This window comes from Hylaeus volcanicus, chromosome 3, assembly GCF_026283585.1.
Source record: "Hylaeus volcanicus isolate JK05 chromosome 3, UHH_iyHylVolc1.0_haploid, whole genome shotgun sequence".
NCBI lineage: Eukaryota > Metazoa > Arthropoda > Insecta > Hymenoptera > Colletidae > Hylaeus > Hylaeus volcanicus.
Genome location: NC_071978.1, coordinates 23,812,401 through 23,832,690, shown reverse-complemented (window position 1 = coordinate 23,832,690; position 20,290 = coordinate 23,812,401). Strand labels below are relative to the sequence as shown.

The following is a 20,290-nucleotide window of genomic DNA, read 5'->3' as shown; positions in this document are numbered from 1 at the left end:
GGCGGGACGCACGACGAAATCGTACTCGTTTAGAAAGTTCTAAAAAAACACTGCCGACGATCCGGCAACCTCGGGTGAGCTGGGCCATTTCGGTAATCAGGATGATCGATATCTCGTGGCGGTCCCAGCGCGGTCCGTCTACTCCTCTCGTTCCTCTTCATTCATGCTCGAGGAATTCCTTCTGTTTACGAGTTCCTGAAGATCGCGGGCCCCCCTGGCCGCTAACCGTCTCGTGGTCAGATTGTCAGCCGCTTAATTAACCGTGAAACGAGCGAGGGGTAGCCGGACACCATAGACGAGACCGCACGATGGCAGGACATTCGATACACCCCCGAACTCTCCTGTTGGAGCAGCAACCCGGAGGAAAGAAGAGAGAGAAATCGCGCGCGACGAGGACGGGACGAGACTCTCTATACAAAGTAGTCCTTGGAGAGCGACGTAGGTAGGTTGCTCCAACCAGGTAACCGGACACCCCGATCACGGACCGCTGGAACTCTATATCACAGGTGGTAGTGGCTGCGCACGAAGGTCCTCTGACTGTCGAAGATGCTCTTTTTATTCTCTTCTAAGAAGCACTTCTGTAGATCGTTACGGTAAATAGACTGTTTTGGGACCCAATACCTCGCCTTTACGACCAATAGCTGGTCCGTGGATAGAATCTTGAGAGTTTGCGCAACTTTAATCCTTTAACTTATAACAACTTGGTGTACTCGTGGTACAGAATTTGAGTCGAACATGAAAAACACGAGTCAGGCACACTGTATAAAAAGGCGCAAGGAATTTTATATTTCATTATGGCACTCATATCTGGGTGACAGAGCTTTTCAGAGCTTTTAAGGAACTTCAATAATTCACTTTAAGGCCCAAGTGTTAACGGAAACAAATCGGGGTAGAACTCGTGAATTTTGATAGGAATACAAGAGTAAGTAATACGACAAATGTTAGATTCTCTAGTTTCCAACTGTCTTGAAACTAAATTTTAGCTCTATGGACATTTGCTTACGAATCAGTCTGGCTGTTAACGTATCAATCCTCTGCACTCAGGAATCGCATTACATTAAATAGTCTGACTTTGGAAGCGTGTATTTTTTTGTATCATTAGACTCGATTATAAACTCTTATAGCCTTCGTGAAGCGTTGAAATCCGAATAAATCCTTTACGTTTGCAGTGGTGTCGCTAACAAAATTTGCTAGACCTCGATCTCCTCTCATTGGGGACATCCGAGTGCAAAGGGTTAATAGCGGCATCGACTTTCTTTTGACGGCATTTTGAAGAAATCGGCCAAGAACCAACGATCGGATACGAGTCAATTACCGACTCCGTAAAAAAGAGAATTCTACTAGTTTTTCGCCTCGAAGATGGCTCAACTTCGTATAAACCGGGAGTCGTTACAGAATCCGTGATAGCAGCTTCGACGAAGTTTCCTAGTTGGCGAGCTACTCCGTAGCTGCTGGCGGTGACATTAATTGATTTGTAGCTCGATGGATTAGCGTAATACCTGCCCAGACTCGATTTGTATCCATCGAGCAGACGTTTCCAGCGACGAAACGCATCGCTTCACCGTTGGCTCGCGCGCGCGCGCGCGCGTGTTGCCTCTCGGAGGATTCTCGCGCTGCTTCCTCGCTCCTCCGTATCTCGATATCGTTAATTATCCGTCGAGCCGTTGTTGCGGGACGCGTGTAATGAGCAGTGTCAGGTGATCGAGGCTCGTTTCAGCGGATCGGTTGGCAGCGGCGAGGTCAGCCGACACGAGGTATCCTCGTGCGTCGGCACCCTTTTCGAGGTTACTTAATATCATGCGATACCGCCGTCGGTGATTCATTGCTCGTTACGCGTTCTTCGACACCTGCTTAGGCGCAGCCAACCGGATTTCAATGGATCCGTGCGCGATGCTGTCGGTTGCTCGCTGCAAGGGGAACGCCAAGTCAACGAACTGCGCCGATCGGAGCCCGACGATCTTTCGATTCCCAATTTTATCCGCTCCGCGAGTTTTATATTTCATTTCCGTCGTCTGAGAGGAACTCAAAACGGATTACCAAACGCGCCACCATCCCTTGACGGTCCATGACACTGTTTCACGAAGGAGGGGACTGTGGAACGTAACCAGAAGTAAGCTTCGGGGTTGATTAATCGAATCTCAATGGAGATGTTCGTTAACGCTGTCTTTTACTAACGGAGTCGTGCAAAGTGAGTCGTTTGTGTTCGCCTTAAGTTCTATTATTGTTCTAGGCTTTGAAAAATTTGAATTTACTCTTTAAAGTCGGATGAAAGAAAGGAATCTAGCTACGCAGGGTTAGTAATCACGAAGACGCGATTTACGAGGTCTCCTTGGCATCGAGGGGTAATCTTGCAGCATCCTAGATTCCCCCAATAGCGAGGCTGCGTTTCGTCGCTATATTTCACGTCCAGGATTGGGAACAAAGCGGTGTCGAGAGAGAGGGTATCGGTTACCTCATGAGCCCCTTCGCGTACCTCGAGTACTCTTTTCAACGCCTTCCACGGGTTGCTCCCTCCCATCGAAATCTCCTCTGTTTTTTTTCTCTCTCGAAGTCTCTTTCTGCTCGACGTCTTTCCTCCTCTTTCGAGTTCCTCGCCACGGCAATCTGCCTCGACGTTCCTTCTTTTCAGCGCGCATAATACGCTCCTTTAGCCCCCTAATGAGCGGCAATTACGGTGTCTCTACGGCTAACGATCAGTGACGATCGATGATCCCTCTCTCTCGCCGAGGGAGAGCACGCCCTCCGTGAACTGACGGTCATTTGTTCGCGCAACAAAACAAAAGGAGCTCTGGAAGGAGCGTAAACGCGTTTGTTGAATGAATCGATGAGGTCGCGCGGTGATCATCGTCCTCGCGCCCTGGGGAAACGCGACTGGCTGATCGAAAGCGTGAACGATCGTGACGGACGATCCTTCGCTTCAGTGGTTCTTGGACTTTCCAACCTCGCGGCGCTGCCTCCGAGAATTGTTCAACGCGTATGTACTTTAAAATGACTCATTCTGGAATCCTTGACGATTATCGTTGAAATAGGCATCTAATTGTATCCGGATGTTCGTTTGGCCCTCGGGCCTCCAATTTCAAAGATATTGGAGGGTAGTTTTAGTGATAACATACGAGGTCGACCTATTTAATTTTAGTCGAAGTTGGAACTCTGGTAAGAACGAAATGTTTCATGTGTTTGTGAGAATTCTTTGAACATACTTGTACTGAATGAGGTTGTGAGAACAAATGCTCAGTTACTATGCTAATGGATGACAATCGTGAAAGATAAAAGATCATTAGGTGTATTGACAAATATTCACAGCATCATGACAAACATCTTATTCGAATTAAATTTTGTGAAATACAAGCAGTCTCATAAGTATTCTTACCCTCTATTTCTATTCAAAAAATTTGCCTAAATTATCGACAGATTTGATGTTTCCAAATAATATATACATAGACATCACACATATATATATATATTTATAGTAAAAAATTTTTTTGGAAACATCAAACCCATAAATTAATTTAGACGAATGTCTTTAATAGACATAAAAGGTACGAATATTTATGGGATTTACTGTATTTTCAGTTCTCATTTCGAAATTTGTATCCAGATAAGAGATTCGCCTATCTGCGCGGCAGAATGATTAAAAATCACTGCACCGGACAACTCGAGAAGCAAGGATCCTGCTCGGTGCTCGTGCACGAGTGTACCGTTTAAAACACAACGGAAGTAATTGAATTAGTTTCACTTAGACGGTGCGGGAACCGCGCCTTATCTCGAGCGATCAGGAATTCGAAAGAACGCATGAAAAGCAATAGATAGTGAAAATCGCTGAATTATGAGGCTACTGTATATCGTGCGCAAGTTCCTTGGAATTTTGCACGGGAACGATATACTTGTGAAATAATTAGGGCTGGCGCTATACTCGCCGACTTTTGCTGTTCTTGTTGCGAAACTCCGACGTGCATGTTCAGGAGCATAAACTATAATTATGTACTCGAATAATATGTAAAGTATCGGGTGAGATGAATATAGAAAGTGACGTTATTAGAGGTACTATAGAACAGGAAAAGGCATAGTTTTGTGAAATTCGTTTGCTTGATATTTTACTGTATTTTATATTTGTACTATATAGGTAATAATGTGAGACAGGAGAGCATGAGAATTGGTATTGGAAAGAATATTAAATATAATAAAATATGACCAATATTTTCACCAAAATTGAACGAATTAAATTATAGATCGAAAAGTAGATTGTTTTTCTCCACTTAAGAAACGCAGAAGTTGTATACGAGTCCTGTTAGCGTGTCTCCCGTCGGCAGAGCGTTGAATTATGCGAGCAGTTCCTCCTGTAGGAAGAATTTGTCGAATCGAAGGAATGTTTAAGACTGATTCTTCGATGAGCCATCCATCGAGGACCGATCGTCTCCATTAACGAAACCGCGGATCAAGTAGAATTAACCTTCGCATAAATGACAATGCTTCGGGCAACCGGTCACGCTGAGTGCATTTGCGGTTTAATATTAGCCAGGCTATTAAACCGTCTCACGCGACCGAATTATTTATATCTCTCCCCGACCTGATCGATGATTCCAAACTCTATTTTCGTCTCGATTGACCATGCCATGGATACGTTAGGCAGGTTCCTTTTCTCCAGACCTTCGTGCAGAGATCTAACAAACACCAAAGTCTATTATCGCGGATGGGAGTATCGTTTTCGACCATTTCGATTTCGTCCAATAGCTCTTTCATACTCTGCGGAAACGGCGATGTGGCATTCAATATAGCCGCCTCACGATTCAAATTGTAAACATAAATCAGTGTTATTCCTTCTCTTTAGTTACTTTTTGTTCGATAATGCTATGATTCACATTGCAATTTTTATCGTGCGAATCTATCTTCTTCAAACCTTTCGAAATTTTGCCAATAGGCTTCTCAAGCTCTCGAGCAAATCCACCCCTAAGGTTGATATCGCGTCTGAGTACAAGTGTTGCAGTATTCAATGTAAACGTCTCACAATTCAAATTATAAACATAAATCAGCCCTGTACTTTCCCTTCAGTTGCTTATCGTGCAAATCTATCTTCTTCGAACCTTTCGAAAATTTTGCACCTAAGCTTCTCAACCCCTCAAGCAAATCCACCCCTGAGACTGATATCGCGTCTGGGCATAGGTGTCCGTCACGATAGGAGATCGTGTCCAGAGGTGGTCGGTTCGTGGCTCGTTTCGAGGAAGGACAAAGGCGCGGGAACATTGGCGAAGGCATTAACTGCAGGATACCGGGGCGAAAAGGGGGGCACGAAACGCGAGAAATTGCCGGATGCACATCACCGAACGATTCCGTGTCCGAATCAATATCACCGTACGAATTAGTAGCTTGCGGTCCAATATCTCACCCTAATATTTCGTCCCCTTGCCGCCCTCCGCACGCTCACCAGCGTGTTGCCATCCACGTAGGTGCTGCGAAGGGGAACCCCCGTGGCGATGGCGTGAAAACAGTCACCAGGCGTTGGTCCCTCGCGGCGGAAACAAAAACCGATCGTCACGGAAACAAGTGACAGCGCAACACCCGCGACGTCAATTACCCGTTTCTGCTATTTCTTGCCCTTTATGCCCACGGTGCGCCTAATAACGCGTCGATACGTCTTCGAAGGAAGCTGGACGTCGTTCTTCCTGAGTTGAAATGTCCCAGGGCGAAGAGAGGGTGAAGAATTGGGCGATAATGCGTCGAGGTAGAGCTGGTGCCTTGTCGATTGGACGACCGTGTGTGGGGATGAAAAAATTATAAGGGTAGAAAATAGTTTTCATATTTCCGTAGTGAGCATCGATCGAAGGGAACCCCTTAGAGTAGAATCAAGTTGTTAGTTGAGGTAAATGTACATCGATGTAAAAATTTGTGTCTAATTTAAATGGGACCCCCTTTTTCGTCGATTTACTATTTTCAATGTACCTAGATGAATTGTTTATCTCTTCTTTCTTTATTGGAAATATAGTCCCAATTTACTTAGCGTGAATTTCAGCCGGAAACCATCAACCTAAGAATTAACCCTTTCAGACCTGAATTATTTTTGTTCTCGTACAGACGTAATTCAATTTTTAGAGTTAACTTGAACGAAAATTAGTATGGGAAAGATTTAAAAAAAAATCTTAATAGTGTAGTTTCCTAGGAAAACTGGTTCTTCTTCATGTGCAGAAATAAGAGCATTCACCCTAAACGAGTGTCGGTCATTTTTAAATTTTGTGTCGTCGATCGTGGACGCCAGGTCCGAAAGGGTTAAAATAGCCTCGCAAAAATCAAAACTGAAAAGCAAACCTTGTTCCATCTGCCAAAGTGGCGAATTACTTTCTTTTTGCGTCACTCCAAACATACATTTAAACAAAAATTGAGCGAAAGGAAACGAGCGGAGCGTAACAGGAAAACGGAGGACCGAGAGGAACCTAATTTTTCTCGGCAGATTCGCGCGGCGAGCTCGCACGGCGATCGGCGTGAACCTTTAACGAGTCCTGTCAAGGGAGGGAAGCGTGACAATTAACCGCGCCTCTAATGCGAGCGCGTCTCGGCTGCCATTTAATTATAACACGGGTGTTTCTGGTCTTATTAATTCACCGTTTTTCTTCGGGGTCCTGTTTCGCGGCGGTCACGAAATTCACGTGATTCGACCGTGCCACCGAGCAACATCAATCACGTTACATCGTGACAGCCTTTTGACAAAAAGCTGCCACGCGAATTCTGCGGCCACCCCGAGAGACTGGCAGTAATACCGGAGTTCTTTTTCCACGGCTTCCTGAATATCGCTCAGAATGTCGAAATACGGAATCATTAGTAACCCGCCACGGACGATCCGGGGGCCCGCGATCCTCTCCTTTCTCCTTGACTGCTGCCCAGGTAATCTATCACGAAGGGCTCGTGCGAGCAGGTGTCATGGCAGTCTGGCGCTAATGATCCTGGACATCCAACGTGGAATTAATCATTGCCTTTGTCTCTCCCGGTTTTTGCCACGTCGTGGTGCGCGATCGTCGACGCCGTCGCGGCTTTTCGGGCTCTCTTGCAAATCGCGTGCTCTCCGGCCCGCTTTGGTCATTATCGTCGTTAATTCCCCGACCATAAATGACCGCCAGTTTCGATGGCTGACGGTTTCTAAACGATCGGCTCCGCGAGGGAAACGTTGCGTCATCGGATTTGTCACGGGCGTGCGGTAATTGCCGACTTCGTTTTCATTGAAAGCTAATGCTCGAAATTGAATCGCTGGAAAGAAGAAGTCCCTTGCAGCGGAAACCTGCGATCAACGGTTACGAGACGCGTCGAAACGTTTCCTGAAGTAAAACCTAAGGTCCTAACGCGTTCAACATCGCTATCTTCGTTCACCACGTGATTTTCTTTGGAATTAATACTGTCAAATATCGTGTAAAAGTAGAAATACATGTTTAAAGTTTACTTTAGCGTCGATTCTTCAGAAGTAACAACCAGTTGTGATGGCTAACGGTTTCCAAACGATCAACTCCGCGCCGCGGCGGGGAAACGTTGCATCACGAGATTCGCCACGGCGAACGGTAATTACGGACTTTGTTTTATTGGAAGGTAATGGTCAAAATTGAATCATCCGAATTATTTCCTTATAGTGGAAACCTACAATCACCGAGTGTGAAATATATCGAAGCACTCGACGAGTAAACGCGCTCGCTACCGTGCATTGCGCATGGCTGATGCGCTAATTCTTGAAGACAGGAATCAACCATGATTTTCTAGGCGAATGGATCGGTGTTATTACGCAGTACAGATCAGTTGTGCATATTTTATTCATAGGTAATTACAGGATTAGTTGACAGCTCATTGGTAATCGATTATTTTCTCAAAAAACGTAAAAATTAACATTATTAAAAGTGTTGCTCTTAGCAAACTATAATCTAGGAATAAATCCTACTATCAAAGGTCAGCTTCTGATATTACTAATAATGCCTAGCTACTTTTGTTATCGTTCAACTTTAATTCTTGAAACTAGAGCTTCTTCTACAAAATCAAATGTGGTTTGACTAGGAATAGATCCTACTATCGACAGTCAGTTTCTGATTTTACTAATTATGCCTAGTTACTCGCCAATACAACCCTTATTCTTGAAACTAGAGTTTCCTCTTCTACGTGAAATGTGGTTTGGCTCCATTTTGCGTCGAGTGCGAGATGTACGAGATATCCAGGAATTGATTAACTCCAGCATGGCCACGCCAGTGGGCTGACAGTTTCCCGCCATGTATCGTCGACGCTTTTCAAAACCGGAATTCCCTCTGTTCTGTCGGACAGCTGTCGTCCATCCAGAGAAGGGGAGGCCCACAGACGCCGGGGACGAGACACTTTTTCGCGGTGAAAGGTTGCGCAACGCCGATGACATCCGTGTCTTCTGTATTCCTTTCTCGTTCGGGGGTCATCGAGATAACGAATGATGCCTCTGACGTTGAACCTTACCCTCAGGGGCTATACCTACGTTTAATTGTAGGTGCAGTACGGGGCTAGCGATCCCGGGGTACCCGGGCTATAGAGTTTAGAGAGATTCCTCTTTCTCGAGGAAGGTTCTACAAAACTTCTTCGATGTTTTATTCGGTGATTCGTTAGAAAATTAAATGAAATATACGGGAGGTCGACGTAGGACTGCACAAATCGATTAAATCCACTTTTTGAAAAATCTTAAGTTCAATTGTCAAAGCACTCGGTATAGTCGTAACTTTTTATATTTAGAACTCTCCTGAATAATAAAGATCATTATTATTTGTACATTGTTCCATAGCATTTCTCTACGAATTATCTACGAATCGGAAAAATTATATCGCGCTATCCCAGAACGGAGAAAAGTTATCGAATTTGGAGTACTTTGTGGAATTTCAATCCTACATCTACAATGACAAATTAAAAAGAATAGCGGGAACGCAAACAAATACGAGACGTATTGCTGCCAGTTGAAAAAGAAAATTAATAGTACCTCGACAAGCAAAGGGACTAACCTGTCTGATATTTTCCGAGACACCCCAATAATTGCCGTCACGTCGCGGAAAATAATTACCCACGAGGCGAAACCCTCGGGTGGGGGGGCAGAGGAAGGATAAGTTCTCTCCCCCGATTTCTTCGCGACCCGGCAAATCATGTCATCCGTCGCGATAAAGAAAAAGGAGCACCGCTGGAGTGAATTCGTCGGCCACAAAGAAAGGGAAGGAATGAACTGGCATCACCCCAGATCCTGATGGAACGGAACTAGAGACGCGGTAAGGGGCGGAGGGAACGAGGTGGCAGCCAGACAGGATCTACGTGGAAACGCAAACAGCGCCTGGGCCTCTAATACACCGGGGACTTTATCAAAATCTGGTAACTCCAGAAGCGAAGGCAACAGCGAAAGAGGAGAGGTGAAACACGCTCGTGCTAAGCCACCCCCGAAAAGCCGGCGACACGGAGGGTGGTTATCCCCACTTCGGCTCGCATCCCTTTGGAAAGCCGTCGCCCACTCCTTTGCGGAGCTACGTTTCGCGTCTCCTTGGATGTAACACGGGCGCGCTTGGAAATTGGTATTCAAGTTACAAACGGGTTTGTACACGACAACGGAATCCAGTGGGTGAGCGTGAACTCGCAACTTCCCTGGCAACGATATCCCCGAACGTCGATCTTTGATCGCTCACCGTCTGCGAAAGAAACATCCCTTCGAAGAATACGTTGATGGATAACGGATTTGAAGGATACGACTCTGTTACGGTACCGCGCTCGTTTTGGAGCTGAAAGGATACAGATTAAAGCTTCGAAACATCACTTTACATCTGGAAGTATTTTTATATCGAGTTTGAATATTGATACAGTACGACGAAAAGACCAAAACGATCATAACGAGGAGAATATACGTATACACTCAACAGCGCGAAAACATCACCAGCCACAAAGAAACCGAGCTCGATGAATTACTGTTTTACAACCCTAACTTACTAACCCTCACTCGCGATCAAAAGCCTTTCCAAGCTTCGATCTCTAAACTACCTACTCCAAACCTCACCAACCACCAGCTCGAACCATTTTAAACCCTCGAACGCCCCATGAATCTAAAAACGTCTCTGCCTACATCGAAAATTTGTTTCAACAAACGTAAACAGTGTCGACGAGACCTCCTCTAAGATTCACGAAGGGAAGTGCCAGAAAATCGATCCCTCTCGCGCGAATTACGCGTGCATAGTGCGCGCGTAGCTCGCGGTCGCTCGCGAACTTTACAAGTTTCCGCAACGCAGCGCTATGTGGAACGTGACCGATTGCGCTTCGTGCAGTCGGAGTGTAACCAGCGAGGCAGAGGCGTACGTGTCCCAGGCTCGTCCTGGTAATATATAGCGTTCCTATGTGGACGGGTACACGAACGTAATCGTTCCTCGCGGGGGCACAAAACCCACACCAACGACGCCAGACGCGGCGGTGTAACACAGGTACACGAGGCAAGTACGTGCGAGCGCGGAGATTGCTCCGGGGCTTTCGGGGTTGAGCATATTGAATAACTCGCTCGCTGGACCGCGAAAATATACCGCGAGGCTGGCAGTATGCGGATCGACGTTCCTGAAAGGACCTTCCAGGATCCTCGGGGCGGGTACTGTATCCTGTCTACGTGTCTACCTAACCCAACCCCGAGCGAAACGACGACTACCACGACGAGGAGGGGAGAAGGACTCGTCCGCGTATTACCTCCGCGCCCGAGCTGGAAATGCATCGCGAAGGGAATTTCGTCGCGATACCGCCCAGACACGTGACAAAGGGATCCTTTTGTCGCGTGTTTCCGCGAAACAGACATTCCCGGCTCGACAATCGGAGGGCTTAATTCCCACCAGTCTCCAAATTCGTTACACGTCCATCGATTCCACTACGTTCACGGTCGATTCGCGCGGTGACATTTTGCGAAAGCAATCTTTATTTTGCGTTGCGATAGGAGGTGAAAGGTTATTATTAGACTGCGGATTCTTATGTATTTATAGAAAGTTTGAGAGGAACTGCAAAATGCACACAGTACGGAATAATATGGAAAAGTATCGAAAGTGAAGTTCATGTTAGAATATTTGCAGGGTAAAGTGAATTTTTATTTACTTTCAGTTTTTGTGGGTACGTTTGCTGAAATTTTATTTTGCAAACTACTCTAGTTATTATTAATACATTCGCGACGAAAATAATAAAAATTCTGAAGCTGGACACCGAAGATAAAAATTACAATATATGTTTCGAAATGTCAATGTTGTAAATATGTGGTGTATAAAATAAAAAGATTTTCATGATTTGGAATAGAAACCAGGAACAGAATTAGAGGTAACGTGAATTCACGTCAGCGGTCGCGAATGTGTTAATGTTTCGAGTCCCACTCAGGAATATACTTCATTCTACGAGTCACATCTTCAAGTAGCTACTCTTTCTTGTCCCACAAGAAACATTTACGAAAAGGACTCATAATTGCACCTTCAATGAACCTCATAATATGTACAAACTACACAAATAGAATTCTATCATTTCCATTTTACAATTTTGTAAAGAGTGCCCATGCGTAGTTTCAACAATTTCAAAGTAAAAGTTATTTAAGCATTTTAAAAATAGCGAGGTATATCCCTATCCCGGCGGTATCGAACACAGGGTGGCGGTGGAGTTCGATACTCGAATCGATATTTTTGAGGGAACGGAGCGAGGCTTTCCGTCCAAGCCGCGGCAGGATGTACGTAAGGGCGGAGAGGAGAAGGACTCGTCCGGGGATTCGCAGGATTACGTGCAGGAAAATGTGGCTCGAGGCCAGGAAGGGAATGTCGTTACGACGGGTAACGATAGGTACGGGTACTATAGCCATTGTTGGATAACCTGACTAGAATACACAGCGCTTGTGCCGGCGGAAATGTAAAGAGAATTGGTCACTCGAGTATCGCGAATATCTTTCGCAAATCCATAATCACTGGTCTCTACCCTTCCTCGTCCCTTTGTTCGGTACTCGAGCAGGCGAACTATAGCCTCGGTGTCTTTTTGTTGCGTCCTCGGCTCCTACTGATAGCGTTTGCAGAGAAAGCTGTCCAACGACTCGCAATTAACGCGCATTGTAAAACTGAATAGTTTCTCGATATGAAATGCGTACTAACTAATCCAGTCGCTGCTTTCTACGTGCTAGATTCATGAATAATCGACGGTGGCAATCGCTTGTTAAACAATTAAAACGAGGAAATAGCATCGACAGATGTCGCTAATTAGCTTTGGAAGAAGTCCACTTGTTAATTTTCAATTGGTGAATCGAAAGAAACGAACCGCGACTCTGCCTAGCAACAGATTTGGAAATGACGATAATTCGTCTCGTCCCGCAAGAAGCGATGGCTACGATCTCGATTACGAGTAAGGACATGCGTAAGATCGAGAGGTGTAATCTTTTTCCGTTGCGCGGCCTCATCAAGATCAATTAGACCAGCGTGGTCGGACGATTCTCGACCGTTAACGATATATCAATTACAGCATAGACGTAGGTAATAACTATTAATGACTTCATTCAGAGCACAATAATTACAGACGGGTGCGCGCGCATTGCAGAGAATCTGGGTCGGAACGATTTCAGACGAAATGCAGGCGAAATTATAAGAGCTTCGAAAAACATTTTGCAACGGCCATTTACGCGCGGAACACCGTTAATCCGTAACAAATGGTTCCCTCGATTTTTATCCGCGCGCAGAAGCGCGAATTTCGGGCTTTCGGTGTTCTTGAACGAGACAAATCGAGGCCCCCCTTCCATTTGTCATATTTATCCGCTCGCTGCACCTTCGAAAATTCAATTTTCCATTATGGAGCTTAAAAATGGTCTGCCTAAAAGGCTGCAATCTCTCTCGGCTAAAAAGCGATGTTATTAGTTGTATTATTCGATAACGACAACGAGAATTCCTGGAACAAAACACAGAGGGAATCTTCTCGCTTCCGCGCGAACACAATAAATTTCATGATTTCGAAATACGACAATGCGTATAATAGGCTTGATAACAAAGCGATGAAACACTTTTCACCGCGCAATCAACGGGGACTGAATTTTACAAATTTACAACCGCTCGCAAACTGGTCCCGCGGTGTTTTAATTGGCCGTCTGATAGCGGACGAACGAATTTCGCTTCGAAATTGTACGAGTAATTGAAAAGTAGAAAGATTTTTTCAGGATCGGGACTTTCCAGGATTGGTTTCTTTAGAATTTCGGTGTAATTGAGTAGAATAGCATAGTCAAAGTGCATTTTCATTAAAAATTCACAGGAATGTAGGAGCTCCAATAAATAGAATAAAGTGATTCGAATGGAAAATAAAAATGAAATATTCTTTGCTCAGTTGTGGATAATTTAAAAATGCTTGTTGGATTTTTCAAGCCACCTATGTAGACAAATGTTTACCGATGACCTGGAAAGTCCAATAAACATTTTCGTTTTCTAATTGTTGATCGTTTGGAGCTACCTACATTTATCACATTTAACAAATGTACTCAATCAAACATGCCAAATATGGTCTGGCCGCCCTGCGAAGATTTAAAAATTAACACCTAACAGATCAGAGAAAAATGCATTTTTAAAATTCAATTATAAGTTTTTCGGCAATCAGATAGCTGCTTTAATATACAGCAGTGTCGAAACATGCGCAAAATCGCATTCTCGGGGCACGGAAACGGTTGTTTCGCTGGTCGAATCGAGTGGTTTTCCCAGACCTCGTAAATCAATGGAAATTTGGGCCCCGTTTTAAGCGTCCGAGGTTCCTTCGACGTCAGAAAGAGATACGATTGGGGACGCAGGCCTGGGGTTACGGGGAAAACCCACTCAGAGTTTCTCTGCTATAAGGGAAATAATGCTGGCGCTATTCGCCGACGACAAATAGCCGTACAATACCGCCACCAGACGTTACCTGAGATTGAGGTGCTTGGAATCCGAACGACAGGTGGTGCAGCCACTTTTTCAGCGATCGTAGTTCGAGCGACGACCAGTCGTGACTAATCAAGGGTGCGGAAGGTTATCGCTAATCCTTTCTTTTATTTTAACGTCGTTGCGACGACAAAAAACAAAAATCCCCGCTGTTACGATCCCCCTAGCTTCGCGATTCGTCAGGATTTTATCTCGAGCTATGCAAATTTCCATCCGTGGTCGAAATGATTTCGAGAATATATCGTTGCATGACACGTATTACCATTACAACAGGAAACGCTTTGCTAGACTGAATGGACACCAATTGTGGCAACTCTAATAGAACCGTACAATGGTGGCCATAAACTTTATTGGACGATATTGTCTTTGAAAAGTACCTTTCACAATAGTATTCACGCGACACCCCTCTGCGTAAACTATTAACCGCTTGACGCATTAGGGATGGAGATTAACCCAGTTTACTTTTTTCAAATGTACTTCAGAATTGTGCTATTTTGTCGTGAAACGTGTAAATAGTTTTTACTTTTGTTTTAGTACGAGACTTAATATTTTATAAGACCGTATGACTTATTTCTATTTGTTTTAGAAATTAATAAATTAGAGTCTAAAGCTGTCAAATTAAATGTAAAATGGTTATATGTTTAACTATTTATTTTTTCGATTAATGGTCAAAGCGTTTCCAGATACGAAAATATTAGCTAGTACCTCGCGATCCCTAGGATTGAACAAAATTTCGAATTTGCTCCCGATACACCGATCAACGCGTTAATATTTACAATTCTGTATGCAAGTACAAAGGGACATCGAAATAGTGGATAAGGACGAAGTTCGTTCAATATCCTGTTCCTAGAGGAGACGGCGACGGTACGAAATTGACTGGGACGCTGTTTAGAGTCGATTTGTGTAGGACGCTCCTATAGAGACGTATCGCGGAACGAAAGGAGAGGAAAGCATCGACGAAATGCAATTTGAAAGACGTAATTCGAAAATCGTTGTTCGCCCGACGGCAGCGACCCTCCGTCGGACGTCAAAATGAAATTACGCGACCCTCCGCGCGGGGACCTTGGGGCAGGCACAAAGGCTCGTTTGCCGAGGACACAGCATCAACAATCTGACTAAAGGGACCTAAACCATTAATCGTTTCGCGATTAACTTCCATTAAACGCTACTTAATGAACAAAACTTTCGCGTCCTCCTCGGAGCCATCTCTCCAAAAACACCCTTGAAAAACAATCCCATGGAATCTATCGTTGACAACTCGTCGAGATCTATCGAGTTTCGAGTGAATTTGATAGTTTGCTCGAAAGGAGTTAACCCTTTATAGGGCAGAATTCTCTGGATATTCATCACTTTCTTTTTGTGGATGAGCGTAGAAACTTAAAAAAACAAAATTCCCGCCCCTTTCCTAGTGGTATGAGTACCATAAAGGGTCAAGCAGTGGAATACTTCTATCTAAAGTTAGAAGCGCGGCTAATAACTAATATCATAATCAGAGGAATGGAAATCCTGGGAATTTCTAAATCGTAAATATTCCCTAAGGACTACAGTAGTTTCATCTCACAAATATTCTCCGAGAATGGAGTCTTTCAGCATTAAAATTAAGAAAGAAAGTAACTAAAGCCTCATGAATCTTGAACGAAAGTCTCGTGGCATCTAAGAATCATCACCTAACAATATCCTAGAAACAATCACCTATTTCCTTCAGAATGTAATAGTTTATTTATAAGTAGTCCTACGTTAGACATTAAAATCTTTCCGCAGTTACATGTTCTATTTACATTTCTAGAGTAAAATGTCATCGACATTGCGACCCGCCGTACCTGTAATTTTAATCCCCCCCGAATACCAATCGAAATATTTCAACAAGCTTCTTCCATTATTACATATCATGCCATATAAACCAACGTCTAAATAGCAGCAGCTATCATAATAGCTGCTATCATGAAAACACAAAAGCCAAACTCCCCTCGCATCGTGACCACCCAAGGACACCTCCACAGGCCCTTATGGTACTCATCCACTTTTGATCCCCGCGATTCCTCGCAGTTTCTGCACAGGAACCTCGTCATCGAGACGTCATCTAATTAATAACGAATAAGATTCGCGAACGTACCTGTTCTTCGCAGCAGCGGCTCGATCACGTTGCCTCCTGTTCTTGAACCAATTCCCCACCTGCGTTGGCGTGAGTCCCGTGGCGGCGGCCAGTTCCCTCTTCTTGCCGGGATTCGGATAGGGATCCTGCAGGTACCACTCTCTGAGCAACGATCTGGTCCTCTCCTTGAAGCAGTGCGTCTTCTGCTCGCCGTCCCAGATCGTCCTGGGTAACGGGAATTTCTTTCGAACTCTGTACTTGTCCACGGGACCCAACGGTCTACCGCGTAGTTTCTCCGCTTCCTGATAGTGCGCCTCCAGCCACATCGCCTGGAGTTTGCCGTGGGAGTCCTTGGTGAACTTGTGCCTCTCCAGAATGGCGTACAGCTCCCTGTAGTGTCCCGAATGAAACGCAACGATCGCCCGCGCTCTGAGCACCGCCTCGCTCTGATTAAGCTCCTGGATGTTGGGATGGGCGACTGGCAGGCTCCAGAGGAACCTGGCCAGTCTCTCGATGTCGCCGCTTTCCTCCAGCGTCTCGCAGACGGTGGCCACTTGGCCGACGGTGAACGACAACGTCGGCAACGCGAAAACCGGAGCGGGTACGATTGGACCGTTCGCGGTGGGCGCCGTGGCACCGGTTCCTGCTGGTGCTACGGCTGACATCTCTTCGCCCAGCGACCCGTCAGATCCTCCCGATCACGCGAACCCTGGCTGTCTCTCTGCACTAGGTATTCGGCTGTCTCTCAGGGCATCGATGTCACCGGTCGTCCGGCTCAGGAAACGCTCCGACACGATTTGTGCTTGCTCTTGGCGCTTCTCATCGTGCCGTCGACTCGATCCTCGGAGTCATCCTCGGTCAACGATCACTAAGGGTTGATACAACGAAAACTCACTTCACGACCGACACTAGATTTCTACCCCGTTTCGTATCACCGCTCCGAATGTCACTAGGCGATACGACGATACGACGTCGGTGCGTTTTCGCGATGGACAGTGTTCGACTGGTTGCACCGAGACCGGAACCGCTGTCACGCGCGTTTTAGATAATTCAGATCCCGCTCCAGGTGGTACTCGACGGTGACCAGAGAACCGTTGACGTTTACAGCGAGCAACCGGTGACTGCGGGATCCGCTGGCTCGCTCCCCGACTGAATCTCACCCCCGAAGCTACCGTCAGGTGACTCCCGGCGCAGGTAACGTTCTCCAGGTAGTTATCCTTCGGGGTCACGCGGCGAAAAAGCACGCTGACGTTCTCCTGGTCGGCCGCGGGGATATCACGCGAGGCCGCTGTTGCCTGGATCGTATCGGATAGCAAACTGGTTTCGTTTACAAGCCGGCATCTCGGCACCGGCCCTACCCAGCATGATACGTTTGTACGCGCCCGTTGCAACCGGGTAGTCCCGCCGGCTCTTGCGACCTACCTCTACCTCGTTCTCTCTCTGACGTTTCTCTGTCGCACCATCGTCCTTTCTCCCTGCCTCCTGGCCTGGCCAGGACGGTGGGGTAGTCGGTGGGAAAGAGATGGCAAGAGAGATCTCGGTGGCCAATGTAGAGGCCACGCCCAGGAGCCAGACCGGGATTGGCCGGATCCCATCCACGTAGCCATGGTAACCTTTCTTCGTCCTTCCGTACACCAGTGTCCGTGTTCGCGTTTGTGTCGGTTTAATTATCCCTTCCACGTGCTGCGCACCGCGGTTCGCCACCCCACTCTCGCGTATGTGTCACCCCTCCTCCACGGTTCACTTCTACTCGTCCTTCGCCCCCTCTCGCGCTACCCCCACTCTCTAGCACTTTCCTCCCACTAACGACCAGTCTCACGCCCCCTCTCTCGCGAACGGAGAGGGAGAGAGAAGGATCGATGCGCAGCGCACAAGGGGGGACAAAGAGCGTGCGCAAAGTGTGGAAGCAAGGACGGGAACGGCATGATCCCCGCGTTCAACTGCTGCCGTTCCTGCTGCCGTTCCCGTACCGTCTGTTGCTCCTGCTGCCGTGATCTCTCGACGAACTGCTTTCGTCCAGACTCGCGCTGATACCAGCCCGCGGTCCGCCAACTTTTTGGGATCCGTTCGACGCCGCTGGGCCTACGGATGCCATTTTCGTTATCGTTATCCTTCCGTGGTATCGTTTTGACGCACTCGGTCGTCCCACTTCAATTTTCGGGATATGTTTTTTTTTCCATTGTTTTCATTTGTTCGGTCGCTGGAATATGGGATTGGTTTGACGCTGTTTTGGATTAGTTCTTGGGGGGGTTCGAATAACACCGGCTCGCGCAACCTTTTTCGTTACTAGGCCAACTGGAATGAAATGGTATTTTCTGCGGGGAGAATTTTGAGTTGGGGTGGTATCGAAATTATGTTTGTCAGTCGAGTGTAGGATCGAAAGAATGAGCATCGATCGGAGCAGTTTTTGATTATGTGTCTGTTTTTGGTCTGAGATAGGGTTGTGGGTGTTAAATTACATCTCGATTTTTTAGGTTTCAAGGATAGAAATCGGAGCAAGTTGTGCCTTTACGAAAGCGCATCGAAGACTTATGATCCTTATTAGCACAGTTTCTAATTCTTCCTACAAGACACTCGGTGCCAGTGAACGAATTCTATTATGTCCATTTAACACCACCTTTTTAAATACATCGTGCCCAACTTTTTAATTAAACGCACCCTCATCTGAACTACATTTAAAGTTCACATTAAAATTAACTACAATTGCTTATTTCAACTTTGAAACATATTAAACGCGCGAATGTTTCGATACCAACTTATTAAATTCTCCCAGTGACGAAAGTTACATAAAAATTCACCGGAAACGGTGATTCCTGGCGCTGAAAATTCGGAAAATATCGAATGTCCATAATCGCGTCCAGCGAATACTGGTCCGTCGATCGATCTAGAAAAGGGTTGGGGGTATCCCTTATCAGCGACGGCGGAACGTCGACGGCCAACACTTTCGCCGCGTTTTCCGCTCTCGGAACGTCGAGAAAATTGTTCCGCGATATCGCCAATACGGATAGAAGCCCTCTATTGACACGCGACTAGATTTCATTTCTCGTCAAGACGACAGGCACACGCATATCGAGACGCCGAGGACGCGCGACGGCGCCGAAGCCGTCTCCGTTTTATCGAGCGCGCACAGCCACCGCAGGAGCTTCAGTCTCGTGGTAAATATTCTGATTTGTAACTCTGACGTATCCAGGCCGAAGTGTCGACTTCGTTACTTCGGGATATTGATCGATGAATACTTTGAGCGACCACGCGATCGCTTCGCGTCTTCTTTGACGCGTCTCAAATCCAGATATCCTGGGATTTCTTGAGCTGATTCAGGGAGATCTTGGGTAATTTTGCGGGGGATCGGATCCAAGCATTGTCGTGGAAAATAGTGGAATAACCTTTCAATGGTTTTCTGAGTTCATCTTGTGATCGAGATTTAGGCTCCTCTGAGTTACTCCTTTCGGAGTAGGATTATTCAATGGATCTAGACTCAAATTAATGAATCTCCATCTCGTTTTTATAATTTATTTTTGTGTTTATGTTTTGTATATATATCAATTGTGACTCTACTTACTTTCGATCAGCCATGCGCAAATGCGTTAACGCACAGTCATTAGTCTTCGTATTACGTTTGTACTCAAACTATTACTGCTATAATATTAATGGATACTTACAAGATTCTCATCGACCGAAAACTCTGAATAGCGTGTCCCACATATGCGACACCGTTGTATATTAAACACATGCTTCGTTTCCGTGACACGAAATGAAAACTCATCGCTGTCACCCATAAACTACGCGTCTCGTGTGAAATCGGAGCGTCACATCTGATACTCGTATGTAACGCAGGTAGCGAACGTGTCGAAATAACCCTGAATCGATGAATCAACATTTTCAGCGATTCACGGTATCGTTTTAACTTCCGCTCTTTTTCCCATTATTAACCAAGTACGGGAGTATTTTTAGCCGTCGTTTGATCGGGAATCTAACCGGAAGATCTAGGCGGCGTTAGCGTACAATAAATCGCGAAACTCACGCGTCATTCTCGAAGAGGGCTCTCTTTCTGCGAAACGAAAAAATGGCGGCGCATTTCCTATTTTATTTCGCCTTTATCGCCCGAGAGATCCTCCGTTCAGATTCATTCGTCATTATCGCGCCGGGGAAATATATATTCTCGATAAGTTTCTTAGTATCGCGTCGTCCTGGCGATATAGAAGGAAATACAATCTCGGCTCGTCCGATGATGCCGTCAATTTCTCTCGTTCGCAATCGCTCGATCCGTTATACGATCGACACCGGCCGATTGGCCCTAGTTAAA

General features: G+C 45.9%; 1 protein-coding gene across 1 annotated transcript in view; it reads right to left on the bottom strand.

The window, feature by feature from the left end:
- Positions 1-17,410, bottom strand: part of LOC128874258 (homeobox protein SIX3-like) — a 67,268-nt gene extending 49,858 nt beyond the window's left edge. The window contains exon 1 of the mRNA XM_054118808.1: positions 16,009-17,410. Within this exon, the coding sequence (XP_053974783.1) occupies positions 16,009-16,652 (644 nt within the window). The 5' untranslated portion in view covers positions 16,653-17,410. The remainder of the gene's footprint in view (positions 1-16,008) is intronic.
- Between the last annotated feature and the right edge of the window lie 2,880 nt (positions 17,411-20,290).